The following is a 16822-nucleotide window of genomic DNA, read 5'->3' on the forward strand; positions in this document are numbered from 1 at the left end:
TGAATTAAGGTAAATATTAAAAATAAATTCCTCTGAATTAGCCACTATCTGCTTGGTTATTCATATAATTCGTCCATCATAAACAGTATTTAAAGTGAAGTAAAATTCATATTTATGGCTAATTTGACTTATGAATAAATCACTTTTGTGTGTTTTAATACATTTGGGCAAGTTCAGTACAGTTTTCCAACTACGCTTTCTTAAAGATTTTTTAAACTACTCTTTGCTTTTTTTATTCAGCTAAAACCCTAACTCAGTTTATATGAATTCTGTAAATCATTGGGCTAATAGAGAAGATTCTTTAGTTTATTGAAATTAAGCTGGGTTGCCTCTAGTTTATGTTCAGCTAAGGTCATCTCAGTGTAGTGTACAGTAGTCTTTGAACAGCCAGCTGGAGTGGAGGGTTTTGCAGAACTCATCTGCATTTTTGGCCCCCTCCCAGCTCTGCCATCTGTAGGGTCACGATCACTCTGCTTTGCCCATTGTGAGCTTTTCATTTAAAGTCTTTCTATCCCCTCCAGTCTGTGTATGTGTGTGTCTCAGAGAGAGCATCTTTTTTAATTTTAGTTATTCTCTACTTAGTAGCAGCATATCTAGACTATTCAAATATTTTTTTCAAGTAAGTTTGATTTCTTAGGTATTTAGAGAGCCTACAAAGTTAAGATATTCCTTATTATTGAAAATTAGTCATTACTCGCTTATCACTATGTAACTTACCAGTCAAAGAAATTAGTTATGGAACTTTTGGGTCTTAGATGCTTGGGCTATTAGGTAGAATTCAAAAGAGTTAAAAATCAATTTATCTTAATGCTTTTGTACTGAATGAGAAAATCTCTGTAGGGGTGGATACATGTATATATGTGTGTGTGTGTATATATATATATGTATTTCTACAAACGTATTTTCATTTTGGCATGATTGTGTGTTTATATTGGGTTGGCCAAAAAGTTTGTTTGAGTTTTCCCATAATATCATGTGAAAAACTTGAACGAACTTTTTGGCCAACCCAATACACATCCACATGCAAAATATATTACAAAGCGATCTCTTTAGAGAATAATTTGAAAGGATTCCCTATCTGGCCCTTTACAGAAAGTTTATCAGCCTCAGGTTTCCCTGATAGCTCAGTTGATAAAGAATCTGCCTGCAATGCAGGAGACCCTGGTTCCATTCCTGGTTCAGAAAGATCCACTGGAGAAGGCATAGGCTACTCACTCCAGTATTCTTGGGCTTCTCTTGTGGCTCAGCTGGTAAAGAATCCACCTGCAGTGTGGGAGACCTGAGTTCAATCCCTGGGTTGGGAAGATCCCCTGGAGAAGGGAAAGGCTACCTACTCCAGTATTCTGGCCTGGAGAATTCCATGAAATGTATTGTCCATGGGGTTGCAAAGAGTTGGACACGACTGAGCGACTTTCACTTTCTTACCAACCTCAAATCTAAACTATACTAGAAATGGGAGCTCATTTTATTTCCCCAGTCAGTAAATTATTCATTGAATTTTTGTGGGTGTCAGCTATGCCCTCATTATTATAATCCCATGGCAGTCAATCTCTTATACTGCATGAGTGAACCTGATTGGAAAGGCACACTATCGGGCGAAAAGTATTATCGTGAGTAGACTGTGCACATGGCGATGTAGCAGAAAGCACAGGTACGCACGCCCCCAGCTTTGTCAGAGCGCAGAGAGCCTTGGCCTGGGAACCCCCATGCTATCTTTGTCACTTGCTACTTGTATGAGCTTCTAAGCCAATTTTATCATCTTTGTATTACTTTTTCTTCACTTTAAAATATAGATTGGATTGGCTTGGATTGGTTTGAAAGTGTGTTAGTTGCTCAGTCATGTCTGGTTCCTTTATGACCCCAGGAACTGTAGCCCGCCAGGCTCCTCTGTCCATGGAATTCTCCACGCAAGAATACTGGAGTGGGTAGACATTCCCTTCTCCAAGGGATCTCCCCAACCCAGGGATTGAACCCGGGTCTCCTGCATTGCAGGCAGATTCTTTACCATCTGAGCCACCAGGGAAGCCCTGGATTGGTTTGTTGGATGACCTCTAGAAGCATGTCTGGGTCTGAAGCTCTTAATCTGTGACATCTGAATAGGCCCATAACTGTCTCTGTTTCCACAGGGTGTTACCTACTGTGGAGAGAGTTCGGCGAGCAGTCTTACCATGGCCAACGTGCCCTGGCATGAGGAGGTGGTGCGCTTTGTCTGTGAGTTGGTGGATCTGATCCCCGACTATGAAATCGCTTGTGAACACGAGCATTCCAACTGTCTTCTAATAGCTCACAAGAAGGTAAGAACAGCTCAGGTATGCGTTCTTCCATCACCCTTGTCCTTCTTGCTCCCTTCTCTTTTCTCTTTATTGTTCCCCTCACCTTATTATAATGAAATTCTACTTGTTTGCTACCTTTCCTATAATGAACTTTAAGAAAACCCTGAATTCTGTCTGTTGGACTCATAAACCCTCTTTTCTGTGTGAGAGTGCTTCATTTTCAGCCCTCACTCAGGCACTTGAAGTGCCTTCTGGCTTGTAACTGGCGCATCCTGAGATACAAAACAAAACACCCTTGTAATAACCTCTAGTCCTTTACCCAGAATGACAAGGGAAAGCTAAAATAGTAAACAACCCTCATATGACGGTTTTTTGCTGTCAGAAGAAATATTGAGGTGTTTATCAAATTTTAGATCACTTTGAATCCCGGCCTCTGCAGAAATGTTTCTGGGATGTTGGTTTTCCTTTTTCTTCTTTAGTGTTTTTAGTACACAGAAAAAGTACCTAAATTTAATGTATTTTTTAAAGTAAATAATGCCTAGCAAAGGAAAAATTCAGTTTTTGGTAGAGGTAGGCTCTTAAAAAGAAAAAAATACCCAATCAGAAGTCCAGTGTTAGAGTAGCAATCATACTGATATGCCCTTACTGAAATATTTATACAGAAATAGCACAGTATCTTGGGTTTGATTCAAAATGGTATTAGGTGAGAAGTATATGGGTGTGTTGATGGGCTGAGGGCTTTTGAGGCTAACTGATGGATACATAGAGGCTCATTTTACTTCTCTGCTGAGTTTTCTATTTATACTTTCTTTTTTTTGTTGTTCATATTTTCCTTTTTTAAAAAAAGTGGACATGGTTGAACCTTGAAAACATTATTCCAGATGCAAAATGGACACAAAAGGCCACATGATATATGATTCTGTTTATATGAAATGTCCAGACAGATCAATCCTTAGAGTCAGAACGTGGTTTAGTGGTTGATGGGGGTTGGGGGAAGAGCAGGTCAGAAAGTAACTGCTAATAGGTATGGGATTTATTTTTGGGTTATGAAAATGCTCTGGAATTACATAGTAGTGTTGGTTGCACAACTTTGTGGCTGTATGAAAACCTACCGAATTGTATACTGTAAAAGTTGAATTTTATGGTTTGTGAATTATATCACTATAAGAATAAATTAATACCAAAAAGGTTAAAGAATGGGCTTACCTTTTCTTATAAAAATGTTTTTTATGCGAGTCAAGTCAGGCTTCATCAATTCAAACATGAGTCTCACTTTTTCCTCCCTACAACCTAAGCGGCTTCCAGAACAGCTTCATAGGTTAATGATATTTAATAATATTAGAAGTGCTCAATTAAAATGTCACTTGATCTAGGCTCAAACAAACAGGAGGTTAAAGGCCCTCATGCCTTAGTCGCAGTGAGATTATATATATCTGACCTAATGATCTGTCAAACTTAAATATTTAGACAGAAGAATGTGTTCTAGGAGTATCAGGGAACAAAGAAATAAAAGCCGCCTAGTATTTGAAATGTTCATTAAAGTAGCTGCAAAGACAGTTAACTTACAAAGTAAATCTTAAAAAATTAAAGCCAAAAACCAGAATTTTATTTTCTAGCTTTTTAATCACTGTTTCTTTTTCAGGTAAGATAGTACCTTTAAAAAAATTACTTGATTGGATGGGCAGTGCCCTGGAAATAGTCCTGACAATGGTGGCAAAGTTCTCTCTTCCTCCCTTAAGTCTGGTCTTCACACCATAGCCAAAGAAGTCTTTGTAGAGCGTAGATCTCTTGCTCCCTTTGATTGACCTCCCATTGCTTTTAGTATGAAAATCAAAATCCTGTAATGTGGCTCCCAGCATCATGTGTGATCAGTCTCTGTCTGCCTCTCCAGCTTCTTCTGGAACCCCTCTTCCTTCCCTTTCTGCACTTTTTTTCCTTTTCTCAGCCATAGTAGGCCTTAGTTTTGCTCCAGGTAGGCTGGGAATTGTATACTTTTTCTATTCTTTTAGTGGATGTACTAAAGATTACTATTAACATGCATTCTGTACATAATTATTTTGAACTGCTGTCCTATATTGCCTGATTGTTTTCTTCTCTTCTGCACTCAATTAAGCCTCTCTAAACTTCATCTCGAAACTGAGACTAATAATACTGACTTTAGATGTTATTGTTAAGAATAAAGTTAATATATTTGAAGTACTCAGAAGGGAACCTAAAATAAAATCAGCAGTTCGTAAATAATAGTTGTTACTGATGCTTTTATTGGCCTGCGCATATCCACAGGGAGCCCTCAGAAGATGGCCAAGCAAATTACTGAAATCTAGTGTGATAAATGCAACAACAGACATAGGTAGAAAGTACACGCCAGACAGAAGAGAGAGTCTGAGATTGACCTTCATTATTTTCTTTAATGTGTGTATCCAGATGTGTCAAGCACTGTGTTGACATAAAGATGAGTTTAAAAAAAAGATCCCTGCCTTTGAGAATAGTCTACCAAAAAAGACAAACATCTAAACAAATAAATGCCCGCAAATTATTTTAGATCAATGATGAAAGATTAGAATGGAGCCCAAAGGAGAGCATACTTGGGACTATGGTACTATCAGGAGAGATTTTACAGAGGAGTTGCTGTTTGATTGGGTCTTAGATGATGGCCAAGATGTGGTCCATGAGGAAGTGTGGAGCCCTGACACATTGGAACAACTCCAAAGTAGTTTGGTGTGGCAGGAGATCAAGAGAAGGGCTAAAAGGAGCAGGGGTGATTTGGCAGGGGCAAGATCACTGATGGCATTGAATGATATCCTAAATGTGCTTTTTTCCATATGGTGTGGGCAGGCACCTAAGAGTTTTAAGTAGGGGAGTGACATGATCAGATTGGAATTGCAGAAAAATTTCTCTAGCAACATTATAAAGGATGAATAGCAAGACAGAGAAACCAGTTAAAACGGGTTGTGAAAGTCCAGCAGTCTGAGGGCTAAATGCTGAGGGTCTGAAGCAAATTGGTGTGAAGGGGAAGAGTGGGGAGGAGGTGGTCTTGGGGAAGTACTGAGTGAGGGCTGTTACATTAAAGAGTCTGCGGAGTCAAGCGTGACCCCCTGGTTTCTGACTTCAGTACGTGGTTGATAGTGACTGTGAACTTCACTGAGGTCGTACTCTTTGCATATTGCTTTTTATTGGTTTGTTAGGGACGTAGGGTAGGGAGTGGATAAGTTCACTGTAGTATCAGCAAGCAGTTCCAGTAGAATATAGATATCAGATGATGGAGTCAACAAGTTGTGCTTAGAAAGCACGGTCAGTGAGAGAGGTGGTCAAGGTGAGAACTCCAGTATGCTCACCCTGAGGTGTCTGTACCCTAGCACAGAGCACTCTCATTTTCTCTCTCTCTTTTTTTTTCCCCATTTATTTTTATTAGTTGGAGGCTAATTATTTTTCAATATTGTAGTGGTTTTTGCCATACATTGACATGAATCAGCCATAGATTTACATGTGTTCCCCTTCCCAACCCCCCCTCCTGCCTCCCTCTCCATCCCATCCCTCTGGGTCTTCCCAGTGCACCAGCCCTGAGCACTTGTCTCATGCATCCAACCTGGGCTGGTGATCTGTTTCATCCTTGATAGTATACTTGTTTCAATGCTCTTCTCTCAGAACATCCCACTCTTGCCTTCTCCCACAGAGTCTAAAAGTCTGTTCTGTACATCTGTGTCTCTTTTTCTGTTTTGTATATAGGGTTATTGTTATCACTTTTTAAAATTCCATATATATGCATTAGTATACTGTATTGGTCTTTATCTTTCTGGCTTACTTCACTCTGTATAATGGACTCCAGTTTCATCCATCTCATTAGAACTGATTCAAATGAATTCTTTTTAATGGCTGAGTAATATTCCATAGTGTATATTTACCACAGCTTCCTTATCCATTTGTCTGCTGATGGGCATCTAGGTTGCTTCCATGTCCTGGCAATTATAAACAGTGCTGCAATGAACATTTGGGTACATGTGTCTCTTTCAGATCTGGTTTCCTCGGTGTGTATGCCCAGAAGTGGGATTGCTGGGTCATATGGTAATTCTGTTTCCAGTTTTTTAAGGAATCTCCACACTCTTCTCCATAGTGGCTGTACTAGTTTGCATTCCCACCAACAGTGTAAGAGGGTTCCCTTTTCTCCACACCCTCTCCAGCATTTATTGCTTGTAGACTTTTGGATAGCAGCCATCCTGACTGGTGTGTAATGGTACCTCATTGAGGTTTTGATTTGCATTTCTCTGATAATGAGTGATGTTGAGCATCTTTTCATGTGTTTGTTAGCCATCTGTATGTCTTCTTTGGAGAAATGTCTGTTTAGTTCCTTGGCCCATTTTTTGATTGGGTCATTTATTTTTCTGGAATTGAGCTGTAGGAGTTGCTTGTATATTTTTGAGATTAATCCGTTGTCTGTTTTTTCATTTACTATTATTTTCTCCCATTCTGAAGGCTTTCTTTTCACCTTGCTTATAGTTTCCTTTGTTGTGCAAAAGCTTTTAAGTTTCATTAGGTCCCATTTGTTTATTTTTGCTTTTATTTCCAATATTCTGGGAGGTGGGTCATAGAGGATCCTGCTGTGATTTATGTCGGAGAGTGTGTTGCCTATGTTCTCCTCTAGGAGTTTTATAGTTTCTGGTCTTACATTTAGATCTTTAATCCATTTTGAGTTTATTTTTGTGTATGGTGTTAGAAGGTGTTCTAGTTTCATTCTTTTACAAGTGGTTGACCAGTTTTCCCAGCACCACTTGTTAAAGAGTTTGTCTTTTTTTCCATTGTATATTCTTGCCTCCTTTGTCGAAGATAAGGTGTCTGTAGGTTCGTGGATTTATCTCTGGGCTTTCTATTCTGTTCCATTGATCTATATTTCTGTCTTTGTGCCAGTACCATACTGTCCTGATGACTGTGGCTTTGTAATAGAGCCTGAAGTCAGGCAGGTTGATTCCTCCAGTTCCATTCTTCTTTCTCAAGATTGCTTTGGCTGTTAAAGGTTTTTTGTATTTCCATACAAATTGTGAAATTTTTTGTTCTAGTTCTGTGAAGAATACCGTTGATAGCTTGATAGGGATTGCAGTGAATCTATAGATTGCTTTGGGTAGTATACTCATTTTGACAATATTGATTCTTCCAATCCATGAACACGGTATATTTCTCCATCTGTTTGTGTCCTCTTTGATTTCTTTCATCAGTGTTTCATAGTTTTCTATGTATAGGTCTTTTGTTTCTTTAGGTAGATATACTCCTAAGTATTTTATTCTTTTTGTTGCAGTGGTGAATTGTATTGTTTCCTTGATTTCTCTTTCTGTTTTCTCATTGTTAGTGTATAGGAATGCAAGGGATTTCTGTGTGTTAATTTTATATCCTGCAACTTTACTATATTCATTGATTAGCTCTAGTAATTTTCTGGTCACTTTCTCGTTCATCGTTCCCTAGTGCCTCAGTAACTTCTCCACAAGAACCATAGGTTAAAAGAAAGAACCAGCAGTTCCATCTATCAGGACATAATTGAAAGAAACGTAGCATAACCTAATGTTGAAACTGTGAACTCTCTCAAGCTACTGGTTGACGTGATACCCAGCAGATATCCAGTATCACTGCCCTTCCCTCCAGAGTTTAAAATATTGCGGTGGGTATTCTGCACTCATGTTTTGCAAGCCACCACTCTAAGGAAACAACACAGACACCCATCCAAAGGGAAATAGAAATCTCATTTGGATTGTTCCCCATTATGTATTTATTTTTTGGTGCTTCTTTTCTTTTACATTGTTGGTATTGAAGTGTGCAGACCTCATAATTTTCCAGTTACTTCCTATCCTCTGTTCTTAGGGTAGTGCCTAGTGTAAGAGATGAAAATATAACTTCTTATGAAGTAGCCACTTCTCACACTTGTTGGAGTGGCTCTTTCTTTTGACTTACAAGCTGGGAAGGGTCACTTGAAAGGTCAGAATCATCAACAACTGTTTATCATTCCCTATTTTCTCAGGAAAGTTCTCCTGTAATCCTAGGGCTTCAGAACAGGAGGGTAAGCTGCAGTTGCATTGCTGTTGTTTTACTGTAATACCAGAAGACAGCCAGAGAAGAGATTGGAATATCATGTCCTTTTATTTTGAAATGATTACAGATTCATGGAAAACTGCAAAAATAGTCCAGAAACTCTCATGTACCTGTTACCTGCTTTACCCTGGCGATATAAATATCTCTCATGAGTAAAGGACATTGTCACAGCCAGGAAACAGACAACAGCCAACCAGGAAATAGACATGAATGCAATCAGCAAACCTTGTTCTGATTTCACCAGTTTTCAACACCTTCATTTGTGTTGTTTTCAAGACAAATTCATTTGCCATTTTATCACATGTAGATTCACCTAATCACCACCACCATCAAGTTGCAAAACTAGTCTGTTGCTACAAAGATCCTTATACCCCTTTTGAGTCCAACCCAACCTACCCTCCATCCCCAACTACCTATAAGCTCTGTCAACCACTAACCTATTTTCTATCTTTATAAGTTTATGATCTTGGGAATCACATATAAATAAAATCATGAAAAAGTGACTTTTTGAGATCAACATTTTCACTCATCATAATACCCTTGAGTTCCATGTGACTCGCTGCACATGTTAGTAGTTTATTCCTTTTTATTGCTGAGTAATATTCCATGGTAAGGATGATGTACCATGGTTTGTTTAACCATTTAACTGTTAAAGGTTTTTCCCTGTTTTGGGCTGTTACCATTTCAGCTGCTTTGAACATTCTTGTACAGGTTTTTGTGTAAACATAAGTTTTTGTTTCTCAGGGCTAAATGCACAGGAATGTAATTTCTAGGTCATATAGTTAATGTATCTTGTAGGTTTTCTTAAAAAAAAAAAAAAGTCAAACTATTTTATAGACTGGCTGTATGTTATTTTACAGGTTTCCCAAGTGGCTTAATGGTAAAGAATCCGTCTGCTAAGCAGGAGATGCAGGTTTGATCCCTGGGTTGGGAATATGCCCTGGTGAAGGAAATGACAACCCACTCCAGTACTCTTGCCTGGGAAATCCTGTGGGCAGAGGAGCCTGGTGGGTTACAGTACATGAAGTCATAAGATTCGGGCACAATTTAGTAACTAAACAACAACAAAATGCTGTTTTCCATTTCTGCCAGCCGTGCATGAAAAATCCAGATTTTTTGCATTCTAACCAGCACCTAGTATTGTCATTTTTTAGGTTAGCTGTTCTAATGGGTTTGTCATGATCTCATTGGATCTTAATTATTGACATCATGAACATGATCTGTCTATTTAGATCTTTGATTTTTTTAAAAAATCATTTTATAGTTTTTAGCATATAAGTCCTGTACTTTGTTAGATTTATGTAAAGAAAGTGAAAGTTGCTCAGTCATGTCCGACTCTGCAACCCCATGGACTATACAGTCCATGGAATTCTCCAGGCCAGAATACTGGAGTGGGTAGCCTTTTCCTTCTCTAGGGGATCTTCCCAACCCAGGGATCAAACCCAGGTTCTCCACATTGCAGGCAGATTCTTTACCAGCTGAACCACAAGGGAAGCCCAAGAATACTGGAGTGGGTAGTATATTCCTTCTCCAGCAGATCTTCCCGACCCAGGAATCAAACTGGAGTCTGCTGCACTGCAGGTGGATTCTTTGCCAAATGAGCTATCAGGGAAGCCCTAGATTTATACCTAAGTATTTTTCTATTTTAGCAATTATAAATGGTATTATGTTTTTAATTTCAGTTGCACATGTTCATTGAATTCTGTAGAGATAGGATTAATTTTATAACCCTAGCCAATCTGCCTTCTTATCTCCACCTTTCAGAGTCTTCTTCTATTTGTTTTATATATAATATCTAGGGGTTCTAGCTATAGAAATACAGTTCTCATCTGGAACCAGAAGTCTTATGACTACACAGTTTTTGACATTTATACTTTTTATTTTACTATCTCCCCAGTGAATAGTAATACCAGTACACCTGGCACTATTTGTTATTAGATTATTTCCATGTAAACTCATTTTCTTTTCTTATCTTTAAAGTGTCACCCAGTGTGGTTGCACAGCTGTGTCTGTTGTGTTACTGGAAGATTTTTTTCTGAAACTTGTATGAAAAGATCTTTTTCTAATCTTAATCAGATCCCATCAAATCCCATTTAATAACTAGGCTAGCAATTTACGGATGAATGCCTTTTTAAGGGTACTAAAAGCAGAGTTATAACCAAAAGACAAACAAAGGAAAGAAATGGAAAAAAAGGCGAAAACAAAATCCATAAAACAAATCATTTAGTCTACAAATAATTTAGAGTGAGCACTGACAATTCAACATCCTCATTGTTTATGCTGCCAGCTCCCAGTTTATTATTTCTCCGCTGTAGTTTTGAAACACGTGACATCTTACAAAATGTGCAGGAGAAAAGCCTAAACATTTATTTGATTTTAATGGCCTTTACAATCAAGTCCTTTCAGCTTCATTTCATGCCTCCTCCTGGGGCCTTGACAAGGCACTGCCATATTATTTCCTTCCTCTTATCTGTTTGCCCAACTAAGGTTTCTCTACTGCTAGACCTCCTCTCCTTATCTCACTTCACCTGGTGAACTTCTGCTCTTAAAACTATAAAACAAACCTCCTTGGGGACCACTTCTTTCAGAGCTGTGTGCACATCTATGATGCTGTTTTCTCTAAGAAGCCAAGGTTCCGGAACACAAGGACTGTCATTCCCAGCACTTCCTAGAGTACCTGATACATTCTAGGTTCTTAGTGTTTGCTTAGTGAATTAGCAAACTCTTTACCTTCATTTTCTCTCCTTATTCATCATCTTGCCTTCTGAAATCAGAGATACTGTCCCATCTTCTTGCTAGTTTTGGTACCTATTTCCCTTCTTCCTTATATTTATATACTGAGTCAGTCATTCAATGAGTATTTATTCTACCGAGTTTGCTATTTTATAGGTCATCAGTAACCTGCTAGTTGTTAAATCCCGTTGTTTTCCATTTACCATTATTTTTTTTCCTGCAGCAGGAAATTGATGCCCTCTTGTATTTTTGAAAGTCTCTCCTGCCTACTTGACTGTACTTTTCTGATTCTAGTAAAGTTGGCTAGTAAAAATAAGAACACTGCCAGAAAGTGCAGCATTTCTTTCTTTACCAATTTCAAAAATTTGAAATTCTCTCTGAGCCAGGAAAGCTCAAAATATAAGGTGAATCTTTAAAAAAAAAAAAAGAAGAAAAAAAATCTAGAGTGATCCCAAGCACTGGTTGACTGTAAATAGATGACCTTTCAAGATCCTGCATTAAATTTGTAAGATTTTCACAACATGAAATAGCCTCTAGAGAGTGTTATAATTTGTACCCTGTCCGTTCCCAGAATACTCTGTGGTCATTTGCAGTGCAGTGATCTTGTCACTGCCATATGTTCCACTACATGCAAAGCATTTTTTTTTTAATTCTACTAGTGGAATTTTTTTAAATGGATGATTGTTTTTTTAATATCTTTATAGAATAGTTTTATCATTTAGAAGCAATGTTTAGGCTAAACATAAAGGAGTTTCTGCTGTTGATAAGTTGCTTCTTAAACTAGGTGGAAGAATAGGTGGGTACTTCATAAAGTTGAGTGAATATCTCTGACTTTGAACAAAGGAAAGATAAAGAAGACTCACATTAAGATCAGTACGTCAGCATATGCTGGTTCCAGGGTTGAGCTGGAGAGACGCAGAGAGGACTATAATTTCCCACAGGAGATCATTGGCAGGAGGAGGGTCTGCCTGGCTGTGTGCTTTGGAAGGGTCAGGAGGGCTCAGCTGGAATAAGGAGGCACAGTCAGCCTTATGTTTCTGGGTTTCCAGCCTCACAACTTAAATGTACCCATGATCCTGTCAGTCTGCAAACTAGTAAGACCATAATGAGTCCAATACACTTTGATCATCTTAGTTCAGAAACTGTGAAGTTCTTTCAGCATATTGGCGATACCCCATTAGAGTGGATCACTGCCTATGAAAACCAAGTGGTGGGTTGTATGCATGGCTTGCAGAATCTACATAGCATTGCTTTAAAACTAATTCTTAAAAAAAAACAAAAAACTAATTCTTAATTGTTTTAAAGAACAGGCTTTATATTTTAGTAGTTCGAAATTTACAGAAAAATTGAGGAGATAGCACAGAGAGCTATTATATACCCTGAATTTGTCTATTATTAACATCTTATATTGGTATAGAACACATGTATTACAATCAGTAAACTAATACTGACACATCGTCATTAACTGAAGTCCATAGTTTAGATTTTCTTAGGTTTTACTGAATGTGCTTCTGTCCTAGGATCCCATCCAGGATAACACATTACATTTAGTTGTCATGTTTCTTTATATACCCCTTGGCTATGGCAGTTTCTCAGACTTTCTTTAATTTGATGACCTTGGCAACTTTGAAGAGTACTCATGAGTATTTTGCAGGATGCACCACTACTGAAATGTGTCCAGTGTTTTTCTCATGAGACTTGGATTGTAGGTTTTTAGGAGGAAGATCACAGAAGTAAAGTGCCATTTTTATCACATCATGTCAAGCTCCCTTGATTTTGACCTTGATCCGCAAGCTGTGGTAGTGTTTGTGAGGTTTCTCCACTGTAAAGTTACTCTTCCCTCTCCTTTTCTATAGGAAAACTATTCTTTCCCCTCCCTCTCTCCTTTGGAAGGAAGCCTATGTTCAGCCCATATCAAAGGAGTGAAAGTTAAATATATGCACAAATTATTTGGAATTCTTCTACATAGGTTTGTCTTTTCTTCCTATTTATTAATTTATTCAATCAGTGATTTTTTATATCACTGTAGACTCATGGGTACTTATTTTATAACTTTGGGTTGTTATCCAATTCAGCTTAATTACTTTTGCCCACCTTGTTCTAGCTTTGGCCACTAGTAGTTCTTTTAGTTGGTTCCAATGTTTCTTTTATCCCCATTAATATGTGTGTTTGGGGGTGTGTGTGGGGCGTGAGGGGTGGAGGGGTGGGGAGGGAGTTTTTGTTCATTTTGATCACTTTCCTTTCTGGTGCTTCAGGAAACTCCAGGCTCATCTTGTTTATTTCCTGCCTCAGTCCCAGAGTCAGCCATTTTTCTCAGGATTGTGGCTTCTTTTCTTGGAGAGTGGTGCTAGAAATCAGAAGGTGAAGGTGTGCTCATTGTTTGGGATGTTGTTTGTTTTAGGCCCTCTTAGATGACAGAGCAAGGACATATATATGTGTATATATGTATACACTAACTTTTGTATATACACATGTAGGAAACTATTTCTGTATGTACCTCTTGTGTCTGTACTCAGCTGAATGTACTGTTGTCTCAAACTTTTATTACCATATAACTCATTCTGGTGTCCTCTCCCTGCATATTTGTAAATTCACACCTCCAAGAGCGAGAATCTAATGCTAGCTTCTATTATCAGTCAGCTATTTACTTAATTGTTCAATTTCAGTAGACGTATATGGCAGTAACAAAATTTTTAACCCTAGCATACAATGTTTGTATGTAGTTTCTTTTGCCTTTAGTCTTACAGGCTCCACTTATTTTCAAAATTACTTAGGTCAGTACCCTTTCCACTCCCTTCCCTTCACTGAAGTTGTTTCACTAACTTGTAATTTAGTTAGATGCTCTTGTCACAGTCTGTACCTCTTCCTGGTTTCCCCTGACCTCCTAAGTGATTTTTTAAACTTAAACCACATACTTTAAGATTCAGTATTTATGCTATAAAGTCCTGTAGGTTTTGAAAAGCACATATTATAATGAAAACGTGATTGAACGTCTTTTCTTATGCTTGTTTGTCATCTGTATATCTTTGGATAGGTGGTCAGATCTTTTGCCCATTTTTAAGTTTGGCTAGTTGTTTTGTTATTGTTGAATTTTAAGAGTTTTTAAAATGTATTTTGAATATAAGTCATTTATCAGATATGTTTTGCAAATATTTTCTCCCAGTCTACATAACTTTGACTCTTCATTCTCATAACTGTACCTATTTCAGAACAAATGTTTCTCATTTTAATAAAGTCCAGCTTAATCAGTTTTTCTTTTATGGTTCACGTGATCAGCAAATAGAGACAATTTTACTTCCTCCTTTCCAATTTTGACACCTTTTATTTTTTTCTTGCCTGATTGCTCTGCCTAGGACTTCTGGTTCTGTACTGAGTAGAGTGGTGAGAATAAGCATCCTTGTTTTGTTCCTGATCTTAGCAGAAGTGCTTTCTGCCTTTTGCCATTGATTATAGGCTTGCCTGGTATGGCCTTTATTATGTTGAAATATATTTTTTCTCTTCCTAATTTGCTAAGAGTTTTTTTCATGAATGAATGTTGAATTTTATCAGATGCTTTTTTCTGTGTCTTTTGAGATGGTCTTACAACTTTCAAACGTACCTTAGACCTAAACATAAAATATAACACTGTGAAATTTCTAGAAGATAACAAAGGGCATTATTCCCTTCCTCCCTTCCTCTCTCTTCTTTTGCGTCTTCATTTTCAAAACCACTTGTTATGGCTACTGTAGCCCCCATTTACCTCAAGCATCCACCAACGAGACTTGATTCAATCTCAACTGCCAGATTCTCAAGAGAAGTCTTGCCTATGTATAAAATTGTATCGTCTCTGAAGAGATAATTTTACTTCTTCATTTCTTGTTTGGATACATTTTTTCCTTTTTCTTGCTCTGTCTGGTACTTTTATATATGTCTGCCTATTGATCTAATTGATTTATTGTGTGGATCAAATTCTTTTTAAAAAAATTAATTACATTTATTTTTAGCTGTGCTGGGTCTTTGTTGTGGCATGTGGGCTTTCTCTAGTTGTGGCGAGCAGTAGCTACTCTCTGGTTGCAGTGCGGTGGCTTCTCTTGGGTAGCATGGGCTCTAGGACATGGGCTCAGTAGTTGTGTACAGACTTAGTTGCCTTGCAGCAACTTGTGGAATCTTCCTAGACCAGGGATTGAACCTATGTCCCCTGCATTGGCAGGTGGATTCTTAATTGTTGTATTACCAGGGAAGTTCAAGTCCTTTGTTTCTGTAGTTATCATTTGTTTGGTTGTTCTGTACACTATTGAGTAGGAGATATTAAAGTCCCCAACTCTTACTGTAGAACTGTCTATTCCTCCCTTCAATTCTGCCAATATCTGCTTCATATATTTTGATGATCTGTGATTAGGTACATAAATGTTTGTAATTGTTACCTTGTCTTGCTATATTGAACCTTTTACTGATATATAATGTCTTTGTCTCCTGTAACCTTTTTGATTTGATCTATTTTGTGTGATATTGGTATAGCCACCTCTACTTTCTTTTGGTTACTGTTGGCATGGAATAGTATTTTTCATCCTTTGCCTTCCAACCTATTTGTGTCATTGGATATAAAGTAAAGCTCTTGTAAACAGCATGTAGTTGGGTTATGGGTTTTTTTAATCCATTTCTCCAATCTCTTGTTTTTTGATTGGAGAGTTTAATCCATTTACACCTCTGATCAGAAGCAGCAGTTAATGGTCAGAAGACTGATATCCAGTGTTTGAAGGACAGAGTCCTCAATGCCCATTCTGTCTCCCACAGGTTGCATGCAGGCTGCTCCAGTAACGTGTTCACAGCTGCCTGCTATGGGGTGGGGGTGGGGGGGCTGTCTAAACTGAAATTGACTGAAATTAGCTGCAATTTACAGCCCAAACTTTCCCCTCAAACTTACAAACTTTCAATAGACTTCAGAGTTCCTAAATGGTTATGTCAGACAAGATTCTGCCAGTATAATTTTTGTCTGGGTTGAGAGAAGTATTCTTAATGCTTCCTACGCCACCATCTTCCCTGAATCCTGTACTCTTATGTTTTAAAAGTTTATACTTAGTTTAATTCTGAAATTAATTGACATTGCTGCACCCCTTCTACATAATACAAGGAGTTACTAGTACTCTTCCCTGCAGTTAATGCATATATTGATGAATCCATGTAAATCCTATTTGCAGCCTAATTTTTACTCCTGGGTGCGGTTTCCTTCTTGATGACATAAGTGGTAAACTTAGTCTTTTTTCCCTCTGAAACATCTTTATTTCATTTTGCCCTTGCATGAGGTATTTCCTTTCAGCGCTTTAAAAGTGTCATTTTGTTGTCTTCCAGCATAATCTTTCCATTATCTTGTAGCATCTTTCACCATCGCTGAGCTGTCTGGTGTCATTCCTTAGTATCTGCTGATAAATAAACTCAACAACCAGTAACATTTATTAAGGTCACTTTGATTACACTATGCATGCATTAATTCATTGAATCCTTACAAAAATCTTATGAGTCATGCTATTTTTCCTCATATTCCAAAGGAAGAATCTCAGGCTAAGAAAGTACAAATCTTGGCCAAGCACAAATAGGGCGCAGTTAGAATTCAATTCCATATCTTTCAAAATACAAAGCCTACTTTTTAAAAAAATTATTTATTTTTGGCTGTGTCAGGTCCTGGTTGCATCAGGAGTGATCTTCATTGTCGCACACAGGCTCCCCAGTTATGGCGCCTGGGCTCAGAGCTGTATGCTGCAGGCTTA

General features: G+C 38.0%; 1 protein-coding gene across 2 annotated transcripts in view; it reads left to right on the forward strand.

The window, feature by feature from the left end:
- The window catches only part of LOC110125218 (S-adenosyl-L-methionine-dependent tRNA 4-demethylwyosine synthase TYW1), a 144404-nt gene that overhangs the window by 119983 nt on the left and 7599 nt on the right, over positions 1-16822 (forward strand). For both annotated transcript variants that reach the window (XM_070461277.1, XM_070461278.1), the window contains one exon: positions 2127-2294. In XM_070461277.1, the coding sequence (XP_070317378.1) occupies positions 2127-2294 (168 nt within the window). The remainder of the gene's footprint in view (positions 1-2126; positions 2295-16822) is intronic.

This window comes from Odocoileus virginianus, chromosome 33, assembly GCF_023699985.2.
Source record: "Odocoileus virginianus isolate 20LAN1187 ecotype Illinois chromosome 33, Ovbor_1.2, whole genome shotgun sequence".
Taxonomy (NCBI): domain Eukaryota; kingdom Metazoa; phylum Chordata; class Mammalia; order Artiodactyla; family Cervidae; genus Odocoileus; species Odocoileus virginianus.